The following is a 15,083-nucleotide window of genomic DNA, read 5'->3' as shown; positions in this document are numbered from 1 at the left end:
GATTGCTTCCCACCTGGCAGAAGCCGGTGAGTGGGAGCTTTTTTTTTTTTTTTTAAGGGGCTGGGAGCTGAGAGAGCACGTGGGAAGCCATCGAGAGCGGGCAGGAGATGGGGCCAATTCAGAGATTCGGCAACAGACGAATCTCCAAATCAGATTCAGTTAAAGTGATTCGGGACAGTGATTCAAATCACCAGATCGAATCACTGTCCCCTGAATCAGCCAAATCCAAAGCGAATACTAGCTGCTTCACACATGCCTATTTGGTATGTGTTTGGTTTCAGTTACACAAGGGCAAAACCAGAGCAACATTATTTATTTTATACTGGTTCAATAAAAATCAGAACCTGTCCAATTTAATCCTACGAAAGCAACTGTTTCATCCCTTGCTTTTGTGATTTGTGGGCCTGGGTTCATGGACCATAAGGTCCCATGCTGGCCTTAAGTTGAAGAAGTTGTAGTATAAAGGAGCTAATTTACTGGGCTGCAGTTTGGCCTAAATATTCAGCGGGTTTTACACAAAAATGCAAAGTTGTACATGAACATAATATAATATCACAGCTATAGGAAAGAGATGGCAGAATGGATATTGAAACTATCATTTAGATGCAAATTTCATTGCAATGCACTTTATGTTACAAAATTTAAATATTTATATCCATTCCTGAACTTAAAACAAGCATACAGATACAGACCAACTAATCAACTTTCAGTGCACAAAAGCAAATTCAAAGTCTGGACAACTGCAGCCACTGTCAGTGCTTTTAGATTTAAAGCTTTTCCTTGTCACTAAAACCAGAGTAACAAGAGAAGGTATGATGTATACCTATATTAAACAAGATGGACAGGAACCAAATAAATGGTGGGATCACTGAGAAACATGCTTTCCAGTATGCTATTTGCTATAAGCCAAAGGTGGGTGCTGCAGGAAGCAGGCAACGTCTTTCCTGAGGATCTTTCACTTGGATGAGGGTTGGAAACCACAGGGGAAGAAGCAACAACTGACATCTTCACCAGAGGTGGAAAAGGAAGCAGAAAGAACCCTAGTGATGAAGGCAGTTCAGATCTCTCCATTTCCTTCTCCTCCTGTGCAATATGGTTCAGTTTTGCCCTCCTTCTGATTTTACTTCTCCCCTCACACCCATGTTATCCCTGAAACACTGACCCTGGAAAGGGGAAAGAAAGTCCTTTTTGGTGAAACCATCTTCAGCCTGGGAAAAGAGGAGCTATTAGACTTTCTACCCCCATTCACAGTTGCTGCTAGGGCCTGGACTTTCTCTGTGGCTGCAGAAGGAGTGGGGAGTGCACTGGGGGACACATGGGGCAGATTTGGGCCAAGTGGGGAATGCAGAATTGCCTTGTAACAGAGTGAGCAGAACTGAAGTGCGTTTGGGAGCTGGGGCAGAAGTGTAGCCTAAGGCAGGGGGCAGGAATGTGCAGCACATTTCTGAACCAGAAGGAAGGTATGATCATTCCTGTACCACCATGAGAAATCAAATGTAGAATGAAGGAATGGAAAGCATTGTGTGCATAACTGGGAATTTTGCCTTGGGAAGTGGTGGGGGGCTTGAGAGGACCAGCTTTCAAAGAAGCAGTAGCTGGGGAAAACAAAACTGAATTGGCTCATCTAGCATATGTATCTGACACCTAGGCAGGTAGTGGGAACTGAGGTACAGGAGAGGAGAAATGGGGCCCTACATCTGACTGACAAACCTGAATAAGCAGCATCACACCCAGAAGAACTTGTCTGGGGCTGGCACTACCCAAAATGTATAATCAGTCCAAATAAGCCTTCAGGAGGTGTTCTTCCAGCAGCAGATGCTGCATCTGTGGAACAAGAGAGGACTCCATGTTCTTCCTTAGCCAACAGAATCCAGACCTCTTGAAGTGCCTCATTCATTAGGGTCTTTTTACTCAAACAACTGGCAGCATCTAGCTGGAATCAGCAGGGAGAGAAGACATTCAAACTGCCCAAATCTAGAGTGGGGGAAGGAGGAGGAATAGGGGAGTAGGGAGAAAGAAGAAAGGACCCATCAGCAAGGTTCCCTCTAAGCTGTGCGTGTGGGTGGTCATGCATGCTTTGAAACCATGTCGCACACAAACTTATTAATGCTGCACACCCACTTGGAGAGGAGCTGGGCTGCAGCTTCAAGAGGAGCTGGGCAACAAGCTGAGCGGAGCAGAGGCATCGAGACCAGTGTGGGACAAGATCAAGGCCCCAGCAGTGAGAGAGGAGTGGGGCTGAAGCTGGGGCAGAGGCAAGCACTGCCTAGCCAGGGCAGGCAAGTGTTGGATGGTGCTGTGGCTCATCTGGGGGCTGCAGGGAGCAGGGGGGGGTGGCTCCTGCCGCTGTATGCTGCTCATTTGGGAACTGCTCATCCAGCGGCTCATCTGGCGTTCACCCACTTGTTCAGTGGCTCCTGCTGCTGCTCCTACTGCTTGTCCAGGAGGGCATATGGAGGCGTTTGTCCCCAGATCTGCGTGTGGCAGGCACGGGGCTGTGCTGAGCTCGGGCAGGCGGCAGTGGCACTAAGAGAGGGGGTTACATGGGGGGGCTGCACCCCCCCAAATTCACTATAGCTCCCCCATCCCTCCCTTCCAACATCGCCGCCACTCGCCCCAAGTTCAGTGCAGCCCAGCCCCTGGCCCCAACCCACAGCTGCAGTTGCAGGATTCTGTACAAGTGGATTCATCAGGAACCTGACTAGACCTCTTTGCTAGGGACAGACATTACAAATAAACTGGTTTAAGTGATCAGAAACTGGTTTAAACCTCTAACAGAACAGATGTTCAGTGCACATAAACCAGTTTAAAAATGGCTGAAACTAGTTTGAGATAACCCTGGTTGAATGTAGTAGTAGACTTAACTGATTTGGGTCAAACCAGTTTATGCAATGTCTGTCCCAGCCCCCTTTCTGGTTTAAGATAAATCAGACTCCCCCAGCATCGCAGGATGCTCTCTGGGCTGGATGGGGCTCTCTGCTCCATAGCAGGCCTGGCCCCTCCCTTCTACTGCCTGACTAGAGCTCCAGAGACTGCTGGCTGCTTTCCCCCTCCCGTCATCAATACCTCCTAAGCAGGAATGACCTTCCCCTATGCCTTGTTGAGGAGGTGTCTGTGTATTAGCTAACAGACCACATGCTGGCTAAGGTCCATGCTGAATCAACAGGTAGAATCAACAGGTAGATGACAATGTCCCTCTGCTGTTTTGTTAATGGGGTGATAAACCCTGAGTTAGAGGTGATAAACACTGTTATCAATTCCCTGCTGGGCTAATCAGAGTGTCCTGCCAGAGCCTGGCCATGCCCCCTCTCAGCTCAGTACTGTGCAAGGGAAGGGGGGACTGCTTTAGCACCCCCCACAAATATTTGTGAGGATTTTTTATATGATTCTGTTCTCTACTTCATAACATTTACAAGCATTCTAATTTAAAGAGACATAATGTGCCCTTTTGGTACAATTCTTAGATATAATAATGACAAGGCCTGTTTATTTTTTTGCATGCAAATGTATTCATTTTTCTAAAGCTTAGGATACATGGCTCCAGAAGCATTATTAGAGCCATTGTTATGGCTTTTCAAAATGTACAAGTCTTTCATGTAACCTCCTTTCTTTTCAGTGCATTTGTTGTTGCACCCACATCAATTTCCCAATCAGGTCGCAATACCACTCTGTAATTGCAGAACTTTAGCTTAAAATCCTGTAATTAATTTGTTCATAGACTACACGTTTAGAGGTAACAGCATCAACCAGTGCATATAAAGGGGTTTTGATTTTCAAGACAGCTTGTTAAATTTGGCTTTATTTTTTGCTGCTTAAAAAAAAAACTACTTTATTTCTTCTTAACGTTTGTTTCACCACTTTATATAACTTCCTTTTAACTTGCACTTCTTTGTGAATGGTGAACTAATTTGTTTGATCCTGGTTTTTATTTGTAAATAACTTACCAGGCACTCAAAACCTGTGTTAGTCTAAATAAAAAGAAAATAAATGCAAATTGGAACTGTCTCATGGTGACATCCTACTGTAAATAGGCAGCGGACCCAGCAAAACCTGCTTCAGCATAGGATCTGGAACCTACTTCCAAGGGAAGTGGTGCTGGCTCCTACCCTGGGGGTCTTTAAGAGGAGGCTTGATGCCTACCTGACTGGAATCATTTCAGCCCAGTTTTTTCTTCTGCCCAGGCAGGGGTTCAGACTTGAAGATCTACAAGGTCCCTTCCGACCCTACTTCTATGATTCTATGATATCAGCAAATATACCTTGGCAAATATTTCTCCCAGTGTCTAAAATGTTTGCAGAAAGGCAAGGATCATGGCTTTCCAGAATCTCCAGACTCAGAGAAATCTTTTAAGAAAAAGAAACTGCAGCCCACAAGTGTGCTCCTCAGTACACAGACTTCATTTCCTCTCTTTCAGAGCTGCTATTGCCTGTAGCATCTTTTCAGAGATGGTACAGGCCTGGGCCCAAAAACAGCATTTACTTCCAGGTGAATATTCAGAGAATTCTGAAGAGAAACAGGTAGTGTAGAGCAGATGCCTCCTAGCCTACCCTTCAGACAGCTTAAGCAGGCCTATCAGAGATGAGGAGACTAACCAGGATGTGGGAAAAGACCTAGGGGAAAGGGAGAATGCAGTTATGGCACTCTTCCCTACTTTTCACCTATATCTGCATACATAGCAACTCTTGTGCAAGAAGCCTCCTATCCATTAGTTAGGTTTACACTGGGATATGACTATCAAAAACTTACCCTTTAACCACTGCAGCCACTGTTATTTTTTAAAGCTACCTTGACTTGTAAAATATGTATTGTGAGTTTTTACAGATGAATTAAGCAGCAACTTGTGACAAAGCAGTTATCATCAGGAGATAATTGACCTTATTTGAGAGTTAAGCATCCTGAGGCAAAGTAGAGTGTGCTTAATCCTGGCAGGTTAATTATCCAGTGATTATGGTAGCTTGGAAAGTATTATTGCTAAGAACTATTTGCAAAATGACACCATTAAAAAAAACTTAATTTAATAAAAATTAAAAGCAATGACAATAAGCAAATTCTGCAGTCATGTATTGCCAGATAATGACTGTAGAATGGCCTTAATTGGTTAGCAGCAATGACTGCATAATTATTTTATATTGAATGTCCTATATTAAATGTATTATGTGAAGTCGATTTAATAAGTGTCAAATTTCCAAGACAAGATGTTTTGCTTAGGTTTTAAAGAGATTTCAAAGAAATCATTAATATACCAATAGTCACAGAACTACAGTTGAAATCGTAAGTATACTAAGTTATTATAGCAGTATTCAGAATCACCAGTACAGTGAAGGGTAGGCTGGCATTTACATTCTAAATTAGAGCATTTATTCTGAGAGGTTTATAAGTTACCCATTTTAATTATCATCTGGGTAGACTTGTAATAACCAATCTCCATTAAAATGTAAATTTTTAAGTACAAGATATAATTTCAAATCACTGTGCCATTTGTTTTTAGCTTAGGCATGGCAGCAATTTTGAATTTTGCTCCTCACTGTTTTTTTTGTATTATTCTAAAAATATAAAAGGTTCAGTGTTTAACAATAAAATTATGTTGGCTTATAATGTAGAGTGAAGATACCAAGAAGTAAAATTGTATGTGACACTATTTATTGTTCTAATAAAATAACAACTATACCATCTAGTATGCTTAGCTTACATGTTTACTTATGTATTAAAACAAAACTACGTTGTAAAGGTTGACTTAAGGATCCTTTTCCTGTTTATGTAAATTAGCAAAACTTAATGAAAACACAATAGTCAAGATAGAAACAAGATAAGAGTACATGGGAAAAAATAGGACTTAAGATGTTCATTATCCCTGAAGCAGTTAATTGTACATCAAGACATATATTATCTGCTAGACACAATTAAGCATTTATACATAACTCAAAATTACATGAAGGGGACCATTTAGGAGGCTGAACTGTGTCAGAATAAACAAAAAGTTAAAAGCGTTTTGCATCTGCTCTTGCTTACAAGACATAACACTAAGCAGAAACACTAGCAGCCACAATATATAGGAGTACTAATAGGTAGGAGGCGTATTATAGAAAGAAAGAGGTTTCAAATGATTAAGAGACAGGAGAATGAGCCATGCTGAAAGATATCTTAAAGAAAGGAGAACCTAAAGTGGCAATGGGCAGGTTATGTAGCAAGAAGCAGAGATGAAAGTAGACTATGCTTACATTCATTTGGAAACCCAAGGCTATAGACACAACTCTGGCTGCAAGTAACATAGCTAAAGAACAGTGATTCTCTTTGAAATACATCTATTGTACAGTCACACTTTGCAATGACTGCTAACTGTTTTTACCTAAAGATACCAAAATGCTTCAAAAACTATATGCAGAAAATGCAGGGGAAACGGCACACTTCATTACACCCTGCACAATATTTTATGACACAGAGTAAATACCATCATACCCAAATGAAATGCCTGATGGAAGTAAGGTGGGCAGAATATAATTCTCAAAATGTTAATCTGACCAGTAACTGGGGCTTTTCCTTGTGAAGTATTGCCTGATATCTAATAACAAGTGTCACAAGCTATGTTATACACCTCTTCTGAAAAAAGGTACCTTGCATAACACTGCGATTCATAATATCCAAATAGGTCATGAGAATTGTACTGATATAAAAAGAGAAGGGACACTTAACCATCTGGAAGCCTGACAACCAAGTATTGACCAAGTCTGACTACTTAATTTGTAAGGTCTGACTAGATCAGCACTTGAGATGGTTTGATTATGGAAAAGAGACACTCAATAGCACCTGATGAGGTCTCTGTATGTCAAATGACAGAATGAGCCTGAGAGAGTGACAATGATAGGAGAATGCCAATATTTAAATATTTCTTCCACTTAGGTTCCTGAGGTTCAGGAGGTTGTCACTACCCTAGTGGACCTGAAAAAAAATTGATTTTCTCAGAGCTTAGAATCACAGAATTCCAAGCTCCTGAACAGATGAGATTTGTTCTTCCTAGCTTGTCTGCACTTGTTTTCTGCATTGTTATATCTGCACCAATGCAACCCTACCACATTTGAACATGATGCACCAGCACCAGAAATTGACTTGCAACCTGTGATGAAAGGATAAGCCATTTTCATAGCAATCAATTTTTAGCATTATTTCAGCTATCAGTCCATATCTCAAGTGCAAATAAGTCCTTAGTTCATTTTGTTAAGTTTCTGTCTCAGGAATTCATCACTGGTTTCCATGACAAGCAATCCTATAAATGCTCAGAGAACTCTGTGAAGTGCAAGAAGGCAACACAGTACCAATATGGTAACTGGAATATAAGTCTCAGTGAAGTGAATGTCTGCTTTGTCATTGATTTCACATAATCTCTTTCTACACTCATGCACAGAAAAGCAAAGCAAAAAGGAGATTTCTTACATGGACTCCTCTAAGACAGTTTCTATTTTATTCCATAAATATCCATCAAAGATGATATTATCACATTTTTAACAGGTTACCACACTAGCTATTCACCAAATCACTGCACTTCCTTAAATTATTTTTGAACTAAGATTATGGATTAAATTTACACTATTGTATAATAAAAAATTATTAATATATGTAAATAAAAAGGTGGAAATGAGAGACTATTCAAATATTTTTATAAGGACTTACCGTCTCATTTCCAAAAAGGATGTCAACATAAGGCATAACTTTCATCATTGGCTCTTTATAGAACTGGCTAATAAATGGTGCAGAAAGATTTAAACTGAAGATCTTGTTGTTTGCAGAAGCCTGAGAGGCCACTTTTAATACTGCCTCTGGTGAAACCGTCAGAAAAAATCCCTACAAACAAGGAAACAAACCAACATATATTACTCATTTCAGATTATAAACCATATTAAACATGCTGCTTGCAATGAGGGAGAAACAAGAAAAACATACATGTATAAAATACAAAACTGTATATAAATGCCACCCTTTGATCAACACGTGGTAGAGTTGAAAGTGAACACAACTGAAACGACAAGGAATCCAGATATGTTGATGATGATAAAACACAGATTTCTGTTATCAGGGAGGTATTTTGAAGTTTTGTTTTGCTCCCAACACTGACATGTAAGCCTAATTTTAACTTTTTTTCAGTGGTCTTTGTATGAAAATCCAAACTAAAAATACAGGAAGGTAAACAAACTGCATCTTCTTTTCAAAAGTATCAGTCACACTCTACTGCTTAATTCCAGTGACTAAGTATGATATTATCTGGGGCTCTGCACATACTCAGTGATGGCTTTCTAAGAAGTAATGAAAAGTTCACTTGAAGACTGGGTATTATCTCGTATATAACTCTGTCCCGGGACAAGGGGGAGACTTGAACCCTGAAGGGTCAAAGAGGGACCCTGGGGGACAGCACACCCCAGGGAGAGGGAGGAGAAAGGAAGAATGAGCACGAGGCGCGGTGGGACTGGAAGCGGCGGCGGGAACCACGGCGGAGCAGAAAGAGGCGGCGGAGCCCGTGCGACTCATTAGCCACGGTTTTACATAAGGGAAAACAGCTGGGAGAAAGGAGGAGGTGAACCAACTCAGGAGTATAAGAAGGGGGAATAGGCGGACCGAGGAGAGGAGGAGGTGGCAGGAGAGTGGCAAGAGAAGAGCCCTGGGGGCCACTAAGGCAGTAGAGGGAACAGGGGATGCTGCTCCGGGCTCACAAAAGGTATTCAAACTGTGCCCAGGAGAAGACGCCGCTGGCGGACCCGAGAAGACGCAGGTGTCCCGGCTGTATATAACCCTCGGGCCACGAGGGGAGCTGACGGGAGAGACCTTGTCAACTGGGGCTCGAGGCCGGCAGAAGTACGAAGCAAGAGGTATCCGGACAAGAAGGCCAACTGAGACCTTCATGCTTGCAACACAGGACACAGACTGGAACCCCATCGAGGCAGGGCCCCTTCATCGAGGAACGTAGAGGGCGTACTTATGTGAGAAAATCCCCACCCGAGCTTACATAGTAGCCCTTAAGGGGAAGGGTAGTTGGGGTTTAAGGGGATGGCACTGTGCTAGGCATGCCTGGGCAGAGATATAGGGAAGGCTGTGAAGGGGTGTTGAAGTAAGGTCACTGTAGCCTCTTGGTGGACCTATTATTGTTATTATTATCATTATTATCACTACCATTATTGCTCTTATTGTCGTTACTGGTGAGCATCGCAGCCAGAGGGAGCTAGGGCCCCTAAGCTCACAGGAGTCAGGAAAGGGTCTGGGTTTATTGGGCCCTCTTCCTGGGCCTGACTAAAATCAGGAGGGACCCTACATCAAGTAAGGGTCAGTCATTGGCAACCACAATAGCACACCACTGAGGCTGGGATAGGGCGAGGTACAGGGGAGGTCGGAGCCTTGTGAAGAACATCACGCCTTGGCCGCGGGGAGGCAGCCAGGATCAGACAGTCGTACCCCTCCACCACTGAAATATCATCAAAGTCGTGGCAGGCGGGATAAGGAGGGGGAAGACTGCCTGAACCAGGAGATCGGTGGCACCTCCCCTAAGGGACGGAGCGAAAGGTTACCACCAAGTCCTTGGGCCGGGCGGCACGGGATCATACGATCGAGGCCCGGCGGGTGCAAACTCATATATAATGGACATGCAGGGTATGGCATCCATTGTGCATAGACTATTTTGATTCTGCAAGTCAAGGTTCTGTGTTTTCCACCTTTCTCCAGCACAGTTCTGTCCATTCTGCTGCAGCCACATACTCAAACACTTTCCTTCTCGTTTGTGGAATTTACCTGAATTATCATCATACACTCCCATTCTGCCGCTATGGAAAGGGTAGAATGAACAATAGAATGGGAGATTAGCCAGTTGGAAGTGGACCAGCAGCTCTTGCTCATTGGCTATGTATCAGAGCTCAGTAAAAAAATCATTACTGGACATTCATATGAGATGTAAAAGGATAACATAATTTAATTTAATCCCTTACACCCAAATCCTTGATAACTGTTAATATTTCAATTATGAAACTATTTGTACACCAAAAATACTTCTATTAACAAAAAGAAGAGCTATAATTAGTATCTACCAAAGTACAGCCCACCAGAGGAAACATTAAATATGAGCAAGAGGAAGGGCTTCTGTTCTGGTCAGGAAGGTAAATAAGTGAGCAAAGAAGAGATGAAACCTTTACTTCGTCTGATTCCCTTTGGAGAACACTTTTGCTGGAATTTCAGCCATGGACCTTAAAATTCAAATGACAATACTAAAAGAAAGAGTATTACCTGAAACTCCTAGTTTCTATCACCCTTTAAGTTTTCCAGCTACCAGAAAAGCAGGCCAAAGTATAGATTATACATATACTTATAGTCCTGAACTGTAATACTGTATTTATTTGTTATTTTTCAATATACTATTAGGAAATTTACTTAGTATCTCAGTTTTTCTATGAATATTTCCCTTTATTAATATATTAGTTTCAAAGTTTTATGAACAGGTACTTGGTGGCGAAAAAGAAGTTAAGGATGGTTTTAAGGGCTGAACAAATAGGAGGATTACTATTCACTGTTATTATTTCAAGCACCATAGACTATAAATAACGTTATAATATTACCATATTTACTCAAATAGAAAATTACCCCGATTTTAAGATGATCCCCCCAATAATGAGATTCTATATATGGAAATACATTTGTTATACATTTTCTAAGAACAGAATCTAATTAGTGGAGGTTTGCCTTGAATTTGTCCCATTCCCACTGCTACAGCAGGAAAAATTAATCTGGGAGGTCAGGTAGCCCTTTTGTTCTCTGCTTCCTGCAACTTTTTCACCTGGCAGCCTCTTCCCACTCTCCTTACTGTCAGACCCTGCTCTCCCTGAGCACATGGAAGGGAGGAACAAATTTGAAACCAGTAACTTTGACATCAAATATGACTGTAGCAATTTGCATATAGTACCCAGACCCTTAGTTCATCCAGAATTGATGCATGTTACCTTTTTTTGAAACTGCTACAAGTTTTAGCACAGGTACTCCATAAACATACTTTTGAGGACCACTTTGGCACCTACTTATATATAGTACAAACTACGTATAATATTAGTTCAAACCTAAAGGCTCGTGATTTACCTCATAGTTCAATGGGTTACGCCCCACCACAGTCAGCAGCAGTTGAAGCCATGGGGACCCCACAGCTCAGCGCTGCTCAGTATGTGCATGTATTCCAGATATCCCTCACAAAGGATTCACGTGCTAATAAGCCCACACTCATGACTGGAACCAGGTGTTCTTGTCACGAATCCTGGGATATTCTAAAATTTTATATGCAGATGAGGGGCAGGACAATTTGGTTCAGCTTCAACTTATGGATGGTGGGACCACACTAATTATATGCAACAGGTTGAGAGAGGGGGCAACAGAGGGTTTTTGGGTGAACCATTTGAGTCCCTGTTTAGCAATGTTTGCCAGGCGTTCAAGGCTGGTGAAGAAACATGAATCACTGGGAATAGGAAAGAAAGGCATGGCTCAGTTGTGGAAGGGAAGAGGAAGTCCAAATGGATGCAATGTAGTGGCTCACCATGACTAGAAAAAGAGTTGGAAAAGAGTTGGTGCTGATGCAAACTACAGTCTTCGCACAGGTTCTGACTATACTTGCAAAGGCTTAATGGGTAGCCCCTACCCTGTGGGTGTGGTATGTGGGAGAACATGTGTATGGGTGGAAGGCAGCCAGGAGAGCTTCAGTCAGGTGGCTCCTGCCCCAATGTGCAGGGCTCAACTCCAGCTCCCAGGCGCCTTCTACCAAACTCAGCCACTCAGTGCTGGATGGGCAGAGTGGGTGGAATACAGCCAGGAGCTGGAGTCAGAGCTCCACACACTGGGACAGAAGACACTCAGCTGAAGCTTCCTCCTGGCCTGGAGTGGCATAGCTGGAGCAGGAGAAGGAGCTGGTGCTGGAGATAAGGGGAACCAAGCAGCTCCCAGGTAGTTGCAGTCACAGTGGGAGCAGCTATGTCTGCTTGGGGTGCAGCTTGGGCTGCCCTGGGCCCTGCACCATGGGAGCAGCCATAAGCCAAATCCAATCAACTTGTAGGTCGGCTCTGGCAAGCAGGCTGTATTTTGCCCATCCCTGAGGCAGAAAGATCTCCAAAGTGATCAGAGATACTGCCCCACATCTGAGAGAGGAAAATAAACAGAGTTATAGCAAACCTAGATTTAGAAAAAGCATATGACAGAGTGGATTGTGAATACATATTCAAGGTGTGAGAGAAAATGGGGTTCCTAGAGAAATTTATATGTTGGATAAGGGTATTTTATAGAGAAGAAGAGTCAAAGCACCTAAGCTGGACTTTTAAAATCCATACAGGAGTGAGACAAGGGTCCCCCCTGTCACCACTACTATTTGTATGCATCATGGAACCATTAGCACAAAAAATAAAAAGAGACAATGTCATAAGCAGAGTAAAGACGCGGGGAAGGGTTGAAGTAAAATGTTTAGTATACGTGGATGATATAAATGTAGTAGAGATAGACTTTCAATGTAAAGGATGCTAAAGCATACATCAAAGTATGGAGAACTGCTAGGGGCTAAGCAAAGTAGACTGAAAAGCACCATAATGGGAATAGGGAACTGGAGAAGCTGTGCTTTCAAACAGAGAGAGAAATCAGAATGCTAGGGATTCTGATGAATGCTGAAGGAAAAAGTAATACAGCATGGGAAAAGGTGACAGCAAGACTATGACAAATACTCTGGCTATAGTCTGGAAAGACATTGTCTTTTGCCTGAAAAGTGGTGGTGTTTAAGGCTGTGACACTGCTGATTGTTCTATATATGGGGCTTATATACCCACTGATGGGACAGCAGATAACAAAAGTACAGAGGGAAATATGTGCATTTTTCTGGAATGCCAAAAGAGAAAGACTGGCTAGAGTTGAACTGTATAAAGCAAAAGAAATGGAGGGATGGGGGCTGCCAGACTTGGGATTGTTCATCTATGTGAAATATGTATGTACAATATGCAAGGCAGTAACAAATGGAGAGAGGAAAGCAGTGCATATCTCTCAATTTCATGCAGCTGTAATTTTGAGGACACAGGGAGTATATCAGACCTCTTTGAAGAGTCCATGGGCATGGCAACTGCTGATTCATTACATCATAGGGGAAGGATTCATGCAGAGGTATAAAATAGGGAATGTAGGGCTTACCATACATAGCTGTATGGTTTTGATATGTAGTTGTTTCTGTGCTACGAGGTTTAGGTAAAACAAGGATGCCCAGTATGTATAGCTTTGTAAGTATAGGGTGATACGTGTGTTTTCAATAAAATTTGTTAAAAAAGGTTCGTATCGGCATGTTTGCCTGATATGGGCCATGTGTTTTACAATTATGTTCAGTGTCGGCTGCATTTAATCAACTTCATAGTTCATTTCTATTGCTGAGCACATGCTGCTTTTGGCAGCAGTTTTATGATAGACAATGTATTTAGTCAGATTACCTTGTGTGCAATTATAAATGAGGAGCTTTCCCCAGCATGCCAATTATGGGGGAAAAGCCTTCTTTTGTATTTGAATAAATACAGTAGATAATTTTCTAGGTTTCTTCCCTCTCCCAATAAGAATGAGAGAAATAATGCAAATATAAAATAAATTCAAAGTAATGTATTTACAGAATGAAACCAGGAACAATCTATTAGGTCATTTCATTAGATTTCAATGTTGACAAAGTGGAAATTGTGAGAGAATAGTTTTGATGGCTGACATTTTGAATCTGCCATTCTAAATCTTTGTTACTAATCATAATATGCATTATTGTGCTTCACATGTTCTCAAATCAACTCTAATTTAGTAAAGCTAACACATAAAAGTAGACCAAATTAAGTAGTTTCATGAAGGAACAACCACTTACCAAATCTTGTTATGTAAATTTGGTTTTATTCCCTCAAATTTTCACTGTGACATGATACTTCCTCAGCCTGACGAAGGGTACTTGTACCCAAAAGCTTGCAAACAACGTTTCCAACTATTTAATTTGTTCTAATAAAAGAGATGGGATTTAACCAAATAACCTTATCTGCCTATGTTTGTAGACCAACACAGATACAACCTATACCCCACTGTGACATATAGGACTTTTGTAGGACTCAGAGGCTGCATCTACAGGAGATACTGACTGTGCAGTAGTTCGTTACTACTGAGCAGTAGTATGTGTGGCATGAAGCATGACACAATGCTACCGCACAGTAGTAACAAGGTACTGCTCAGTCAGCATCACCTAAAAGCCATTTGACGATTCTGCTGTGCAGTAAATCTGGACAAGTATACAAGTACTAAATGACTGCACAGTAACAACTGTGTAGTCAATGTCCCATGTAGATGTGGTCAGATTTACTGATCTCAGTATGAACAACTGTATTAGTGATACTGTGACTTTACTATAGAAACTTATAGCATCATCTGATTCCTAGTGTTGAATATACTGAACTTTAAGATGCTATATTTATTAATAATGGTAATCTTATGTATGTTTAAGACATTTTAATTGTTTTGCATTTCTATAATCTAGCAAATCTTTATTAATAGAGGTGCACTGATACATCAGTCCACTATCGGCACCCATATAAAGAAAATTGACTATACGGGAAATCGGCTTGAAGTGGCCAATAATTTGGCCAATAAATGCTTGTGTGTGTGTACAGTCATAGCGCAGCATGCAAGGAGCACAAGCCTGACAGCTTGGGGAGTTGTGTCCAGCTGGGAAGTTTGGTGTGGTAGAAGGGGAGGGAAGGGGCATGGGGGGGTGAAGATCAATGCCCCCTGTGGTGAGAGGGGGAGTGGGGCCCAACTAGGGCAGGGTGGGTGCAGGATACAGCTGAAGGTAGCTCCCACTGCAGCGTGCCGCTCATCTGGTGGCTCATTCTGCCACTGCTTCTGCTGCTCAACCCCAGCCTGCCTTGCCCACCCCATGCAGATCTGGTGGCACGCCCCCTCTCCCCATGCCCTCCCAGACAAGTGGCGGAAGCAGCAGGGGGAGCCACGGGACAAGCAGCACACAGCAGTGGGAGCAACCCCCCCCGCGACTCCTGGATGAGCCATGGCTCCATTCCATGCCTGCCCCA

At 42.3% G+C, this 15,083-nt stretch overlaps 1 protein-coding gene across 2 annotated transcripts in view; it reads right to left on the bottom strand.

The window, feature by feature from the left end:
* Window positions 1-15,083, bottom strand: part of ADK (adenosine kinase) — a 560,564-nt gene that overhangs the window by 135,218 nt on the left and 410,263 nt on the right. For both annotated transcript variants that reach the window (XM_019555561.1, XM_019555562.1), the window contains one exon: window positions 7,666-7,836. In XM_019555561.1, the coding sequence (XP_019411106.1) occupies window positions 7,666-7,836 (171 nt within the window). The remainder of the gene's footprint in view (window positions 1-7,665; window positions 7,837-15,083) is intronic.

This window comes from Crocodylus porosus, unplaced genomic scaffold (genome assembly GCF_001723895.1).
Source record: "Crocodylus porosus isolate Cpor-Errol unplaced genomic scaffold, CroPor_comp1, whole genome shotgun sequence".
Lineage (NCBI taxonomy): Eukaryota > Metazoa > Chordata > Crocodylia > Crocodylidae > Crocodylus > Crocodylus porosus.
The sequence above is the reverse complement of the archived record's forward strand: the minus strand, read 5'-3'. Positions and strand labels throughout refer to the sequence as shown.